The following is a 15,466-nucleotide window of genomic DNA, read 5'->3' on the forward strand; positions in this document are numbered from 1 at the left end:
CAACCCCTCCCTCCCCTCCTCCTTCTGGCCCCTCCTCCAGGGCGGGGTTGAAAGCAGGCTAGGCTGGGGGACCGAGTGTAGAGAAAGCGGTCGGAGGCAGCCCTGGAAGCGGTCGGAAACAGCATAAAACCGTAGGAGCGAAGGAAGGGGGAGTCAGCAGAGGTCAGTGACCCTGGCCCGTGGTGGGGGGAGGGTGTTTCCCCACCTAACTCATTGTTTTCACTCCCAGGCTGGTGCTGGTGCTTGTGCTGCGCCCATTGGGCGGGGAGAGAGTTCTTTCCGGTGGTCCTTGCGCCTCCGTTGGAAATAAAGCATTTTCCCCTTAAAAGCTTGCTTCGAGCCGAGCTGACCCGCCAAGGGAGGGGGGACGCGCCCCTGTTGCTGCTCTCTCGGATCGCCGTTCTTTCCTTTCTGTGGAAGCTGCTAATAGGCGCCATCGCGGTTAGTTGTTCTTGCTTACTTCTACCCCACAAGCTTTTTCTCCCCTATACCAGTCTCGGAAATTGAGAAGTGGTCGAATAGCCGCTGGCAAGCAGCAAAGTAGGTAGCGGCGTCCTGCCTGGAAACAAAAGTGATAACCCGTTCTCTCTGATACCCATCCCCAGATCGCTTGTGCAACAGTTTGAAAAAGGTTTTAAAAAGATTTTGGTTTGGCAGTGGATTGAGACTGCCTTCCTTTCTCTCTGTGCCCTTTGCTCCACTTTAACATTCACGATGTTTCAATGATAAGAGAAAGAGAGACGAATGTTAAAAATCGATGTTTATTATGGTCACAGACCAGCATTTGAATATTTAAAAACAAACACCAAACGACTACAGTTAACTAAGTGAAAAAAGGAAGCCTCTTAACACTCAATACTGTATCCCTAAATGAGGAGTTTAATTCTCAAAAGTATTAAAGCATTTGGTAGATTGTCTACCCTAAATTAAACTATCCTTTAACACTGATTTCCCACCTCCATTTTGGCATCCCAAGAGCATGGCTTGCAAAGCAAAACTTAACTATTTTGGATTCATTCTTAGTTTTAGTTCCTGACTTTGAGTTTGGGTTAAGCCTTGTGAATAATCAAGATTACAATGAATGCATGGCAGTTTACCTGAGAGTTCATGAATAGTTTTCATGGGGTACTTCACACTGAGATTGACTGGCAAAACTACATCCTGCAGTGTGAAGAACATGCACTAAAGTGCTGCCTGAGAAATGTGGCACCAAATATTTTGCATTGTTCTAGAAATATTTTTCCCAAAGAATTGTCAGATCTTTAGAACAAATTAATTTGGAATCAATTCTGATAAATTGCAACACAATCTTAGTGTAGTTTATTCAGAAATACAGCTCAGTGAGGATAGGGGTACTTGCTACCAATACAATACAATACAATAGCAGAGTTGGAAGGGACCTTGGAGATCTTCTAGTCCAGTGTTTTTCAACCTTTTTTGTGCAAAGGCACACTTTTTTCATGAAAAAAATCACGAGGCACACCACCATTAGAAAATGTTAAAAAAATTTTAACTCTGTGCCTATATTGACTATATATAAAGTGTTTTTCCCACGGCACACCTTACACTATGTCACGGCACACTAGTGTGCCACGGCACAGTGGTTGAAAAACACTGTTCTAGTCCAACCCCCTGCCTAGGCAGGAAACCCTGTACCATTCCAGACAAATGGCTATCCAACATCTTCTTAAATACTTCCAGTGTTGGGGCATTCACAACTTCTGGAGGCAAGCTGTTCTACTGATTAATTATTCTAACTGTCAGGAAATTTCTCTTCAGTTTTAAGTTGCTTCTCTCCTTGATTAGTTTCTACCCATTGCTTCTTGTCCCTCAGGTGCCTTGGAGAATAGTTTGACTCCCTCTTTTTTGTGGCAACCCCTGAGAAGCCTCCTTGAGAATACTGTGCTCTAAATATTTGGCTTCCCTCAAAATTCTTTGGAGTTTTCAACTAAGGACAGCATGAAATTAACACTTCTATTTGCTAGATTTATAATCTCCTTTTCTTTCAGGAGTTAACGTAAATTATGGGTTGTATTGTCTTTTCTAATTTTGCAGAAATCTGAAACTCTGAATTGATACACTGTAATTGGTCTATTATCTTTGATTATGACATAACCAAAAGAAAATTTCATATAGGGCCTTTATACAGCTAGTGCAAAGACATCTACTAGGAGAATTCATGGGAATAAAATTGATGATATTTGAAACTCTTAGAATACCAGTAGATAACCTTTGCAACAATCTTAAGAGCAATTTACTAGATACGCCTTTTATATGCTAATAGTACCTTGACCCCGAATCTTTACTTGCTACTAATGAAAGTTACACATTAATTTTGTATAGTAAAAGTGACTTAATATACCCCATTGAAAGTAGCAACTCAGTCATTAGGTAAAGTGTTGCTAAGTTATGCATATGATCTTACTTTAGCTTTCCATTGTTTAACAGACCTGCAAGAATTGGTAATAAAGTTACTTTTTCATCAATGTTTTGTAACTGCAAATGGATGTTAAGTGAAGATTACTAGACTAGCTGATTTTATTATTTCACTTATTTATATTCTGAGGCTAACCTTAAATTATCTGATTTTTATAAGAAGGTCGACACAATTTATTTGCTTATTTGATTTATATCCTGCCTTCCCTTCTAAAATTCACACCAGATTAAATGATTTTATTTTATCCCCACAATGACAACTCTGGGCAGTAGGTTGAATTGATACACTGTAATTGGTCTATTATCTAATGGATTTTCAAGGCTTGAATCTGGGCCTCCCTTTTCGTAGTCAGGGGTTTAACTACTACACCACACTGGAAGCAGATGTATCTGGAACACATCTGTGCTTTCCATTGTTATTTTAAATGGAACAGTCACCTAAGATTAATCAAGGTTGCCTGCAGGTTCTGTCAATAATTACAGCCTCAAACCATAAAGATTGGAAAAGGACCACGCCCAACCTTCACCTAAGAGATTAGACAGATTACTCAAAGCTGCATCCAGGTTCTGTCAATAAAGCCTCAAATTATAAAGATTGGAAAAGCTAAACGGGGGTTATTTTAATACTGCTTTCAACAAGAACTTTATCATCCAAAATAAAAATAATTTCTAATCCCCAATGTTGCACCAAAGTTGACAAGGTTCTATGGTTGCATACTTTGGAGTTACTACACTTACTTAATTTTTTATTTCTAGAATCAATTTAATGATTGGGATGCTAGCATAAAGCAGATAAATTTGTCCAGTAAAATGTAGATACCTCTCAGTGCCTCCACGTCTGATACATACCACAGTTGGAAGAAAGATACTTCCTTGTTTCTTTTACAGTTAATAGTACTTGTGATTTACTCCTATAGCTGGGAATCTGGATTCTATTCTTCTTGGTGTATCACATTTAATATATTTAAAATTATAAACTGATAATGCTGAATGAGAAGTGCCTTATTTAAAACATTACTATTTCTAGAGGAATGCTAACCTATGTTAGCAGTAGGTCAATTATTTGAAGAACAATATGGAAAAACATGGTTTCAAATATTACCTGGAAGCTGTGTTTTATTTTATTTTCAATGCCTTTCCAAAGGAGCCAGCACTACCTTTTACTGTATAAAAAGTACTACTTTAAGTTTAAATTGCATTAAAAATTGTATTGACATACATTACTTTATATGTTATCTGTATTATTGCTAACTTTTCATAGAACCATCTTAACTTTCTTAATTGTGTTTCTGTCAAAGAAACTCAGGGGAGCAAATGTTAATTCCAAAAAGCAGACAAGCGTTAACTTAAACAGTCCTAGATAGATTTTTTTCCCCTTTGAGAAATGAGATCATCTTCCCCAGAGGAACGTATATTCTGCTTGACAGACGATGACATCAGTGCATTAGCTAAGCAGGATGAGGTAATGCTTTGATACATGAATGAGGTTAGTTGGTAACAGCATTGTCCTTTCAAGAGGTTTGATGCTTCTGTAGGTTAGTATCACTGTAGTGGAACAGAAGTAAATAATTGCTGACAGAGCATGTGTCAGACTCTGCAAAATCAGAACAGATGTCGGCTTATGGGAAGGTCTTTTTGTGGTTCTTTGTCCTAGGAAAGTGTGTGGTCAATTTGCTTTATTTGAAAAAATGATTGTATTTTGTAAAATGTAATTGTTTTTAAAGCGATGACATATTCATTTAACTTATGCAGGTAGTGTTTCTTTGTATTCTTCTAGTTTTCTTATTGGTATCTTGGTTTTTGTGTATATTGACTGAATTTCCCTTAATTATATATGCACATTCTTTGCATGTTCTGGGCTAAAAAAAATGGAACCCTCAATTTCTTTAGACCAACATTTCTTCTGAATAATTATCTAAGCCTTAGTGGTAACTAGATTGTATTTTCTTTGTTTGAACATTATTGAAGGGAAACATTCATTTTATTATTACCATGGATAACTAGTGAGTAGCCAATTAGTATTTTTAGGATTCAGAGACAATAGGCTCAAATAAGGGTGAAATGCTCACCAGGATGTCTGGAGTAAATAGTAAGAGAGTCACAGAAAAAGATATCACCAGTTCACATCATAACATTCCATCCTTGACAGTGTCCATGTGTCCCATCACTGTTCTACCTTGAACAGACCTTACAGGGAAAGGGGGAGCCTCTTTTAATTGCCACACCCTTATTCTTATTGTCAGGAGTCCAGCATCAGGATCTCAGAAAGTGTTCACATGGATCCCTGCTGTAGGTTAGCTAGCACATAAAATTAGGGAAGTCCAATTGAAAAGAGGGGAAACAGCATCCTGAGACCCCTTCAAGTATTGATTTTTCATAGGTCAGTAGACAAATTGCCTAACTGAAATAATTCAACGTTCAGGGAAAATACACCATATATCCCTTGATCCCATAGATGCAGTAACTATTGACCTTGTTTCTCAAAAGGGATTTACAAGGCAAGTAAGTAAGTCTAAGTGCATATGTGCAGGAATTTACAAAGTCACACTTTGCTAAATCACATACTGTTTGTTAAAGCATGGTTTATTTATTATTCATGTTTACAAGCACTCATTTCACACAAGTGACTCTGGGTGCTTTACCAGATTAAAAACGAAGAACCCTCCCAACATCCCTCCACCTGGATGCCAGAGGAGAAACTATTAACCATCCAGAATAGCATCCTGTTCCAAATGCATGGAGGAGGAAACAAGTTTTCACAGCCTTACAAAAGGCAAACAGAGTTGGGTATCTAATTTACATTTTAAGGTGCAATGAAACAAAAGATGCTCACTATTTAATTATACAGTTAAAATTATATATTTTTTTATTTACAAACAGAAACAACTATGGCAGACAAAAACCATGTCCTAAAATCGCCACAAAGTGTAACAGATGCAAAGACTTTATCTGGTTCTGAAGGGTAAGTAGGACTTGGAGCGGGGGAGGTCTCTTGGGTTGTGTGTGTGTATTTTTTTTTCAAGTTAATTGGTTTATGGGAAATCTCACTGACCTATTTAAGCCAATTATAATAGTTATCCATACTGCATTCAGTTCCTACAGTGAGCCTGGCATCAACTAAGAGTGTGTCAGTCAACAGTGGTTATTTCATTTGGCACTTCCTACCACTCACTATTATTCTATATCAAAGGGAAACAGAAGTAAAACTATGAGGATTGCAGCAGCATCCTTACTTTACATTCTGTATGAAAATTTGGGTACAAACTGACAAGTGTCAGTTTGTAAATAAATACATGTATTAAACCATTAGCATCAGATAATTACAAATTAATCCTAACTTAATTCAGTATCTTAAGGTTTTATAACTAAAAGTGTGCTGTATTTTCTTGAGTTTGGGAACAGACTCATCACAAAAAGTTTTTGGCACTTTGTAAATGCAACATCCCTTTGTTATTCATTAAAGCATTTAGATCAGGGGTGTCAAACTCACATCACTTTTTTCCTCTTCACTAAACCGGGTGTGGGCGTAGCCAGCTTGTGACGCATCCAGCCCACGGACCGAGAGTTTGACAGCCCTGATTTAGATTTTCACATGAGCATTAAAAAAGATTGTGTTCCTTTAACAAGTCAGTTCTTAAAGCAAACAAATATTTTTTCAACTTTCATGAAAGCTAGAAAAAATTAGACTGTTTAATGAATAATAGAGAGGTGTATTTTTATACTGGTTCCAAATTACTTCTTCTAATTTTTTGGGATGCTCACAGCCCTATTGTTTATATTGTCACAATTTCTATATCTTATTTCTTTTCATATCATCCCCTTGTATATTATTCTGATTTTTGTGTATCAAAAATAAACTAACAATCTTTTTGCATTAAACAGCTTTGAGATGTGTAATTATTTCACATGTTTCAAGATCTGATTCCTTGTCATTTGTGTAACTAGTATTTTTTTCCCCACCAACCCTTTATCTTAACATTGGTAAATATCTCAGTGCATGTAAAATGCATAGAATCAAATATTGTGATTTTCCGTTTATAACTTGAATGACATTAGCTTTACATTGTTTTATTTCTTCATAGGAAAAGCATTCCTTTTAGCAAATCTGTTGATTCTGTGATACAAGCAGATGAAAGTTATAGAATGGACTGTCCAGAAATGGGAATATGCATTCTAGTCAACAATAAACATTTCCATCCAGATACCGGTAAACATATTTTTATTAAAATGAAAACATAAGTGGGTAATTGACTTGGAACAGTCAAATGTTTTTTTTAAAAATATAATTCCTAGAACTTGCATTCCTTCTACAATGCCATCCTTTAGAGTTATATTTCCTAAGACCATCAACCAATATTCTATAATTAAGCATGCACTTCTGATCACAGCTTTAAAAATACCTAATATCCCCTCCCAATCCAAAAAAGGAGTATTCATGATGAGTGGAATGTCTTGGGAAAATTTCCAATATTTTGGTTCATCTCTAGGGAACATTTAGGTCAGTGATGGCAAAACTTTTTTGGCTTGTGTGCCAAAAGCGGGGGGAGTGCAGGGGGGTTGTGCACGGGCGTGCCACACCAATAATGCAATGCATGACCCCAGCACGCATGTGTGCATTACCTGCGCTCCCCACATTTTTGCATGCTTTTTTCTCCCTCCCCAGGCTCCAGAGGCTTTAGAGGAGCCTGGGGAGGGAGAAAACAACCTCCCCCACCACCCCTGAGGCCCTATGGAAGCTTCAGGAGCTTCCCTGAAGCCTCCGGAGCGCAAAAAAACAGCCCTATAGGCAAACTGGAAATTTAGGAACGGACATCCAGTTTGCTCGTAGGGCCGGTTTTAGCCCTCCGGAGCCTTCAGGGGCCTTCTAGAGGCTTCCCTGAAGGCTCTGGAGAGCAAAAAATGGTTCCACCACAAAACCGCGTTCGGCTAAACTGCGCTCGATGAAACCGCGTAGCTGACGTCATCAACAGGGCGACAACAGCATGGAAACAGAAGCACGCTGTAAACGCTAAACCTAAAATTAACCCCTAAACCTAACCCCCCTAAAGCTAATCCTAAACCTAACCCTAAACCTAATCCTAACCCTTAACCTAACCCTAACCCTTAACCTAACCCTAAACCTAACCCTAAACCTAACCCTTACCTTAAGTTGAATCGGCTTGCTTTCAAAGCGCTATTTAAAGCGCCCTTCTTTCTCCACGCTGGCTGTTGATGACGTCAGCGACGCGGTTTAATCGGGCGCGGCTTAGTCGAGCGCGGTTTTGACGGGTCACAACAAAAAATGACCCTATGAGCAAACTGGAAGTCACTTGTGGTTTTTCCATAGGGCCGTATTTAGGGCCGGACCTCCAGTTTGCTCATAGGGTCGCTTTTTGCCTTCCAGAGCCTTCAGGAAAGCCGCCTGAAGGTCCCTGAAAGCTCCGGAGGACAAAAAACGGCCCTATAAGCAAACCGGAAGTCCGTTCCTAAACTTCCAGTTTGCCCATAGGGCGACTTTTTGCACTCCGGAGGCTTCAGTGAAGCTCCTGAAGCCTCGGGGGGGGGGGGGCTGTTTTCGCCCTCTCCAGGCTCCTATAAAGCCTATGGAGCCTGGGGAGGGCAAAAATGACCTCAAAAAAAGGCTGAAGTCAGCTGGCCAGCGCGCACATGTGCCCAGGCGTGCCATAGGTTCGCCATCCCGGATTTAGGTTATGGATACAGAAACATCAAATGGAAAAGAAAAGGCAAAAGGGTAACACATATAGGAAAACAGAAGAGAAGATCCAACTTCATTTCTCCTAGCAACAAGAGTTGGAGATTTAGAATCAGTAAATTACAATTGTGTGCAGCCATGGATAGCTACATTTCCATATACAACATTAAGGAAGAACCTGACTTCCTCTTGTTATCTTTTAAAAGAGAAATACCGTATTTTTTGAACTATAAGATGCACTTTGCTCCTCCCCCAAAAGTGGGTGTGAATCTTATAGAGGGAATATTGCAGCCGAGGGGAGGGGGGTTGATGCTGCACTAATCAGCTGTTCTAGGTAGTGGGGATTTCCGCCACCTATTGCCTCCGCCCATTTGCACCAAACAGGTAATGGGGAACAGGCTGCGGTGGTGGGACTAAACAGGCCATGGCAAATGGGCCACGGTAGCAGTGAATGAGCCGCCGCCGCAGCAGCAGCAGCAAATGGGCCCCAGAGGCAAATTTTTTTATCTTGTTTTCATCCTCTGAAGCTAATTTGTGTTTTATAGTCGAAAAATATGGTAATTCCCTAAGTACAAAGAGACAGAATTAACACTGCAATGGAGTGAAGTCTAATTCCCTTGACAATTTGCTTGGCATTTAAATAAAGTTTATCATCTATTCTGCTTCAGAATGCATGAAAGTTCAGCCTATAGAGTGTGGCAACTACACCCAGTGTCCATTATATCTGCCACTTCCATGAGTTCAGACACTCTATCCATTTCTAAAAGAAGCTCTGCCCATTCCATTCTGGCTTCAATACTAAACTACCTTCATATAACTAAGCTAAGGCTATGGAAGGGGATCGTTCCATACAGCATTCCTAGATTGTGGGAATAAAGGCATGTTAAGTGAACCCTCCTTCCAGTGTCCCAAAGGACTCAGCTGCCTGCTAGATCATTGTACACTCACCATGAAATCCTGAAAAGACTCTTCTGAAGAGGTTTGTTTGGCCACTCACCTAAAATCCACAACTCTCGGTGACTTAAAAAGTAAATCTAATTGGACATTCTGCCTTGCCAGAATACCCAACTGTAAATGCCTCCATGGCCTTCTATGATGTGAGATCTGTCTGAAAACATGTCCCAGTCTAGCTGTTATTTCACATTTTATATATTCTCTACCCGGGTAGATACTGCCTGTAATATTCACAGTCTTGCTGCATTATAGTGTGTTCAAAATGCAAGATGTCTTACGACTTTTTCCCCCTTTTTTTTAACATGAAGGAATGTCACTTCGATCTGGTACAGATGCAGACGCAGCACTTGTTTTAGACACTTTCAGAACCTTGGGATATAATGTGAAAATTTATAATGATCTTTCATGTAAAGAAATTATTGATGTGTTGCAAAACAGTGAGTAGTCATTTTATGATGCATCATCAGTTGTATTGAAGTATATTACAGAATAAGCTAATGTTTTAATTTTGGAGCTATCTGTTCTTCTTAATGAAATGTAAAACAGGCCAGGGATTGTCAACCCGTGACTCTGTAGCCGCATGTGGCTCTTTCATCCCTCTGCTGTGGCTCCCTGTTGCCGGTCAGCTCCACAATTGATGAGGCTTTCGGTTAGGACAGATAGAGGAAAAAGGATGCCTTATTAAGAGACTCTATGGTGGGGGAACCAGACTTCTGATCAGCTCCAGAATTGAACAGGGGGCTTCCAATTAGGACCTTTGTGGCTCTTTGAGTGTTTAAGGTTGCCAACCTTTATGCCTAGAGTTAAAACAGTTAAAAGAATTGTATGGCATATCGGTAAGAAAGTATAGAATTTTGAAATCCAATCAGATTTACATTTCAGAATAAAATTTGTTGTGTTCAAAGGTGTTTTGTTTCATTCAATTCCCATCATTTTGTTACTTTCTGGTGTTAATAAAATGATGTGTAAGGTAGAACATTTTATTGCTATAAACTAGAGTCAAATTATGTATAGGTAGTCCTTGACTTAACGACCACAATTGGAACAGGAACTTCCATCACACAGCAAGCCAGTTAAATGAGTCGTGCCTGATTTTTTTTACTGCAGTCATTAAGCAAATCACCATGGCTGTTAAGTGAATCACATGGTTGTTAAGCAAATCTGGCTTCCCACAATGACTTGCTTGTCATTTCTGGGAAAGTTTCAGATGGCGATCATATGACCCCAAGACACAGCAACTGTCATAAATACATGCCAGTTGCCAAGTAACCAAATTTTGATCATACAACCATGGACCCTGTGATCATGGACACTCTTAAGTGTGAGGAGCAGTTTTTCAGCATCATTGTAACTTTGAACAATAACTAAACAATGATTTGAGTTATTCATATGTTGAGGTCTACCAGTACTGCATCTTGTGAAAATTATGTGAATACTTAAAATAGGAAAGTATTTGGCTGTGACTGTTCTGATGAAGATAGCAAAATCATAGACTGTTTTTGGAAGTTCAAAAAACAAACAATGATACTAAATGTTACTCTGCTTCTACAGATCAATTAGATCTTATCATTCAAAAGTCTTTTTTTGTGAATAAATGCAATTTTCTTGGTTAATTTGAAGAAAATTGTTATTCGGGAATTTCTGACCTGATATAACATTGTTTATCTTCTCTTTAAGTTTCCAAGGATGATCATAGAAAGCGAAATAGTTTTGTTTGTGTCTTGCTAAGCCATGGGGAAGATGGACTGATTTATGGCACAGATGGCCCTATAGAGCTGAAAATGTTAGCCAGCCTCTTCAGAGGAGACAGATGTAAAACCTTGCGAGGGAAGCCAAAGCTCTTTTTTATCCAGGTAATAAGAAACATAAAGTAGAGAAATGGAAATCCTTCAATAAAAGAAGACTGCCTCAAAGGACCAAACGTTTCATATCCTCCCAACATACACATACTATTAGGAATAGTAGTGAAGTAGAATCCTTCTGGCATCTGTAGGAAAGTACATGAATCCTCTTACATGTAATAATTGTCCTTGTGTAGTAATACAAATTATTCTTGTATGCCAATAAAGGAGAATGTTTGTGGATTGAAATCAGGATGCCTCTGAGTTTAGTTGTTTTCTTTCTGACATTTAATTACCCAAGCTAGGTAATCTCATCAGCGCTAGTGACTAGCACTGATGAGGGTACTTGGTTTAGGTAATGAAATGTCTGCAAGAGAACAACCAAGCTCAGAGACCACCAAGGACCCCTTATTCTGGTGTGCTTACACAGGAACTGAGTCTCTTCCCAAAGAGTTATGTCCTTTCTTTAAAGGATGCATTATTTTCTTTTAGCGGGCTTATTTTCAAAGTAAAGCAATCTAATTCATAATCCTGAAGTTTCCATATATTCACCTTTAGAAATTAAAATCATCAATATTCCCTTGACCTAAATCGAAGTCATGACATAAAAAAACCATTTCTGATCATGATTTCATCTATGACCTCCATTGTGACAGGGCACTCTAAAGATGGTGTGAATTTTTAATATGATTTGGAGAGTAATGATAAAACTTCCAAATTTAATATAGACATTAAATTTTACATATTATAGCTTTATGTGCCTCTTGTATATGAAAGTCCACTTATTCTCTTTGTTTTAGGACTAGGGTTGTATTCAAAGATGATGTTCACATGGCTCATTGTATTTATCAGTGACATAGTAAACCCTGTCAATCAATCCATCCTTATTACGATCACAGAACAGCAAATAAAAGCATCAAAACATAATACTAAACAATAAAAATAAAAGACAGACATAATATATTGCGATTGATGGTGGATGAACAATGCACAGTTAAAGTTTGCCTGATTTTACATATAGTTTAGCAGAATTTAGCCACATTCAGAGAAACTATTTCATATCAATTTGGTAACAGTAATTGCATGTAAAAAAAGACCAGTATTTCCCAGATATTTTATTAGGTAAGATGTTACCTAATTGAGACTATGAGTCTTTATAGAGAAGATACAGTACAGCGGGAGGTGAGCTATAGTTTCAATGGTTCCTTGTCCATAGGGGCACTGTCTCGGCTCATGTGGTGTTAAGCCATGCCTTTTCCTGATTTTGTATGGTAACTGTCTGGACCCAGGAAGCTGTCTTGTGAGACCAGAAGAAGGCATAGCTTTTTAAGATGTTGCTTAAACGAGATACAGCAAATTAATCCATGCTGGATCCAAAGTACTTTTTCTGCTTTGAATCAAACTCTACACTCTATGCACTCATTTATATCCCATTAGTGTTAATAAGGAACATTAGTAATATTTATGATGTTTTCTTGTTTTGTATTTGGTAGGCTTGTAGAGGAACGGATCTTGATTCTGGAATTGAAACAGACAGCGGCTCAGAGGAAAGAATGTGTCAGAAAATACCTGTAGAGGCAGATTTCCTATATGCTTATTCTACTGCACCAGGTAAGATAAATGAATGGAAAATGCAACTTTTGCATATATTTTATTAGGTTTATAACCTTATCTTGAATAGATCTATTAAAATTAATGGAACTTAATTTTGTTTTGACAAAATTCTTTGACTTATGACTGTAATGAAGCCTGCCCATTATGACGATAGGTTTCAAGCTTTGGATCAGGATATAACAGGGAAAGACCATTCTATGAATGTTTTTATGATCACTGATTTTTCTTATCAATAGAATGATTACCTCTATTGAAATCTTTGGAAATAAATGGAGGTTATTTCTTTCATTCTTCTTTTTTCTCTAAGAAAATATAATTGCAAGAATTGGTGAAAGGAAAGGGGAAATGAGATATGACAAATAAATAATTTTGGGTATAGTGTGATCAAATATTTTAAATACCAGAATACTGCTTTAGATGCTCTCATTGAATTTAATGATAATTGTATAAGTTTGTAGATAACGAAATTCTATGGCTGGCTTTTATAATTATTGCTTGAACAATATTATTTCTTTTTACTTTCTCTTAGGCTACTACTCATGGAGGAATTCCTTAGATGGTTCCTGGTTTATACAGTCATTGTGTGTGATGTTGAAACAATATGCTAAGAAACTTGAACTTATGCAGATCCTAACACGTGTAAATTGCAAAGTTGCAGAATTCAGTTCCTATTCAAACAGACCTGACTTTCATGGAAAGAAGCAGATTCCATGTATTGTCTCTATGTTAACAAAAGATTTTTATTTTCCATTCTAAAGAGTTTTTTATCTTCTGATACAGAAACTAAAAGAAGGGAGATGGCAGAATTTGTTTTATTCTGAGCTATGTTTATTTTCTGGTGCCCTGGTTGCTTTATAAAGATAAGATTTATAAAGATAAGTATTCCAGTTGATAGAACAATAGTACAGAATTGTGAAGATTTGGTGATATAGAAATTACGATTTAGAAAATGAAAATGTTTCCATTTGATTTGGAGTAATTTTCAATAAAAATTATGAAAGATTCAGTAACTTTTGGTTGACAATATAATTTGCAGGTAAAAAGTAATAAAAATGTACCATTTTCAGAATAAGTGGTTAATTTTGGTAGCAATGCAATAGCCTATTTGTAAATAAACATACAACCAAAAATTAATATTGTTATTAGTTGGAACTTCTTGCCAATCAGAGTATTTAAGACTGGATTGTAATATCCTTATACAACAGAGGTTTTACAAAATGGTGTAAAGACTAAACTATCAATAGGATTAATCTGTTGATAATAGAATCAAATTCCTGATAGCTGTGCATTTGCTATTGAATACAAAATGCTCAGTGACAGACTTTTAAACTTTACTCAGAGCATTTTGCTCTTTTAGAATACCAGCAATATCTTTAAATGGGTTTAAGTTTAAAAGATGACAAAAGGTGCTTAGAAGTTAGAACTTGATTCAGAATTGGATTCTGGATTTCAGTTTGTGGTGCAGTAGTGTGTGGTTTTTAACTTGTAGTATATACACTTTGTATATTCTAAAAGGCATGCAAAAGTGAGTCCACATTTCTAATTTTGAATGTGTAGCTTGTAGAAATATGAATCATTTAAAAATAGAATAAAAGAGAGAGGCTTCTAAAACCTCAGTAGGTATACATTTCCTGTGAAACTCAGACTTTGAGTATCTACAATGCATGCTTGTTTTCTTCTTATAAACTCAAGAGTAAAGGTAAGGCTATTTCACTTTTTAACAATCTTTGATGTTGAATTTTTCATACTGCTAAAATAGAAATCTATGTTCCTAGAACTTAATTTTGTCCTGGTTAAAGATTTGCTAAAGACTTTCCATTTCCCCCTTTTTAAAAATCAGGACATCTTCTGCCTCCATTCCAGTGATCTTCATATATTCACTAGGATTTTTCAGTGGGATAGGCTAAAATTCTGAGAGCACCCTAGGAATTCAGAAAAACAACAGGTATTAAAAAATATTTTAAAAGGATGCCCATTTCTACCAGGACATTTGAGTTTACTCTGGTGGTCTTTGTTGTGGCTACCAATGCCACAGTATAAAACAATTGATTCTTTATCAATTACAAAAATGCAAATGGATGGGAGAGGTAAGAGATCAAGAGCACTATAGTAGCTGCTATATGCTTGATAGAAAGAAAGGTCTTAAGAAACAGGGATCCTAGAATTGAAGTATCCATTCTTACAGGGCTTGCTGAACAGTAGATTGGTATGTCAGCAATAAACCTACAATGTGTACTTGCTTGATAAGTCGCATGTTCTTGGTTTACAGCTTTCTGAATTGGTTGTAGAGTAAGCATGCAGACATTATATCTGTGACTATATGAATTTTCATATAACAATAAATCCTATACATTGTTTTAATCAACTGAGTGACCATCTCTGTTTTTAACAGTAGAAATTTAGGACCTTGCAGATTTCAACCGGTATGCATTTCAAGCAATAGAACTATCTCAGTGTACAATTATGTCTCTGGAAGGTGGCCATGGAAGGTTATTTTATTACATGCAAACAATGATACAAGGCTTAGTGTGCTTGACTGATCAATACATTAGTATGATCTCCCAACTTGAACATCTATGATTCTAGAGTGTGTACATTAAACATCAAAGTAAAGAAACAACCAACCAACCAATATGGTTATAAACAACAAAAATTAATAGGAATCAGGAACCCAAATTAATATCACAGCCCTCCTGACTCCAATGCCTGATTTCATATTCTAATACATAGAATTCATAATATAATAAATTACAAGGGGGTGGGGTTGTCTCCTTTTTGCTTCACACAGCAAGGTAGAGCTCTTTGTGTACAGGTGGTCCTCAACTTACAATCACAACTGAGTGCCAAATTTCTGTTGCTAAATGAGACAGTCATTAGTGAATTTTGCTCCATTTTACAACTTTTCATGCCACAGTTAAGTGAATCACTG

At 37.4% G+C, this 15,466-nt stretch overlaps 1 protein-coding gene across 4 annotated transcripts; it reads left to right on the forward strand.

The window, feature by feature from the left end:
- The first annotated feature begins 57 nt into the window (after positions 1-57).
- Positions 58-14,898, forward strand: CASP3 (caspase 3). 4 transcript variants are annotated; one of them, XM_032224719.1, is made up of 9 exons: positions 65-162; positions 230-441; positions 5,082-5,218; positions 5,317-5,398; positions 6,519-6,643; positions 9,391-9,519; positions 10,760-10,935; positions 12,417-12,534; positions 13,067-14,898. In XM_032224719.1, exons 3-9 carry the CDS (start codon positions 5,173-5,175, stop codon positions 13,291-13,293), a joined length of 903 nt encoding a protein of 300 aa, XP_032080610.1. In that variant the 5' UTR covers positions 65-162; positions 230-441; positions 5,082-5,172; the 3' UTR covers positions 13,294-14,898. The 4 variants fall into 4 exon arrangements, with proteins under 4 accessions (XP_032080612.1, XP_032080611.1, XP_032080610.1 ...); XM_032224720.1 differs by lacking the exon at positions 230-441 and having other exon boundaries at positions 63-162; XM_032224722.1 differs by lacking the exon at positions 5,082-5,218 and having other exon boundaries at positions 67-162.
- Positions 14,899-15,466: the final 568 nt, after the last annotated feature.

Source organism: Thamnophis elegans, chromosome 9, assembly GCF_009769535.1.
Source record: "Thamnophis elegans isolate rThaEle1 chromosome 9, rThaEle1.pri, whole genome shotgun sequence".
NCBI lineage: Eukaryota > Metazoa > Chordata > Lepidosauria > Squamata > Colubridae > Thamnophis > Thamnophis elegans.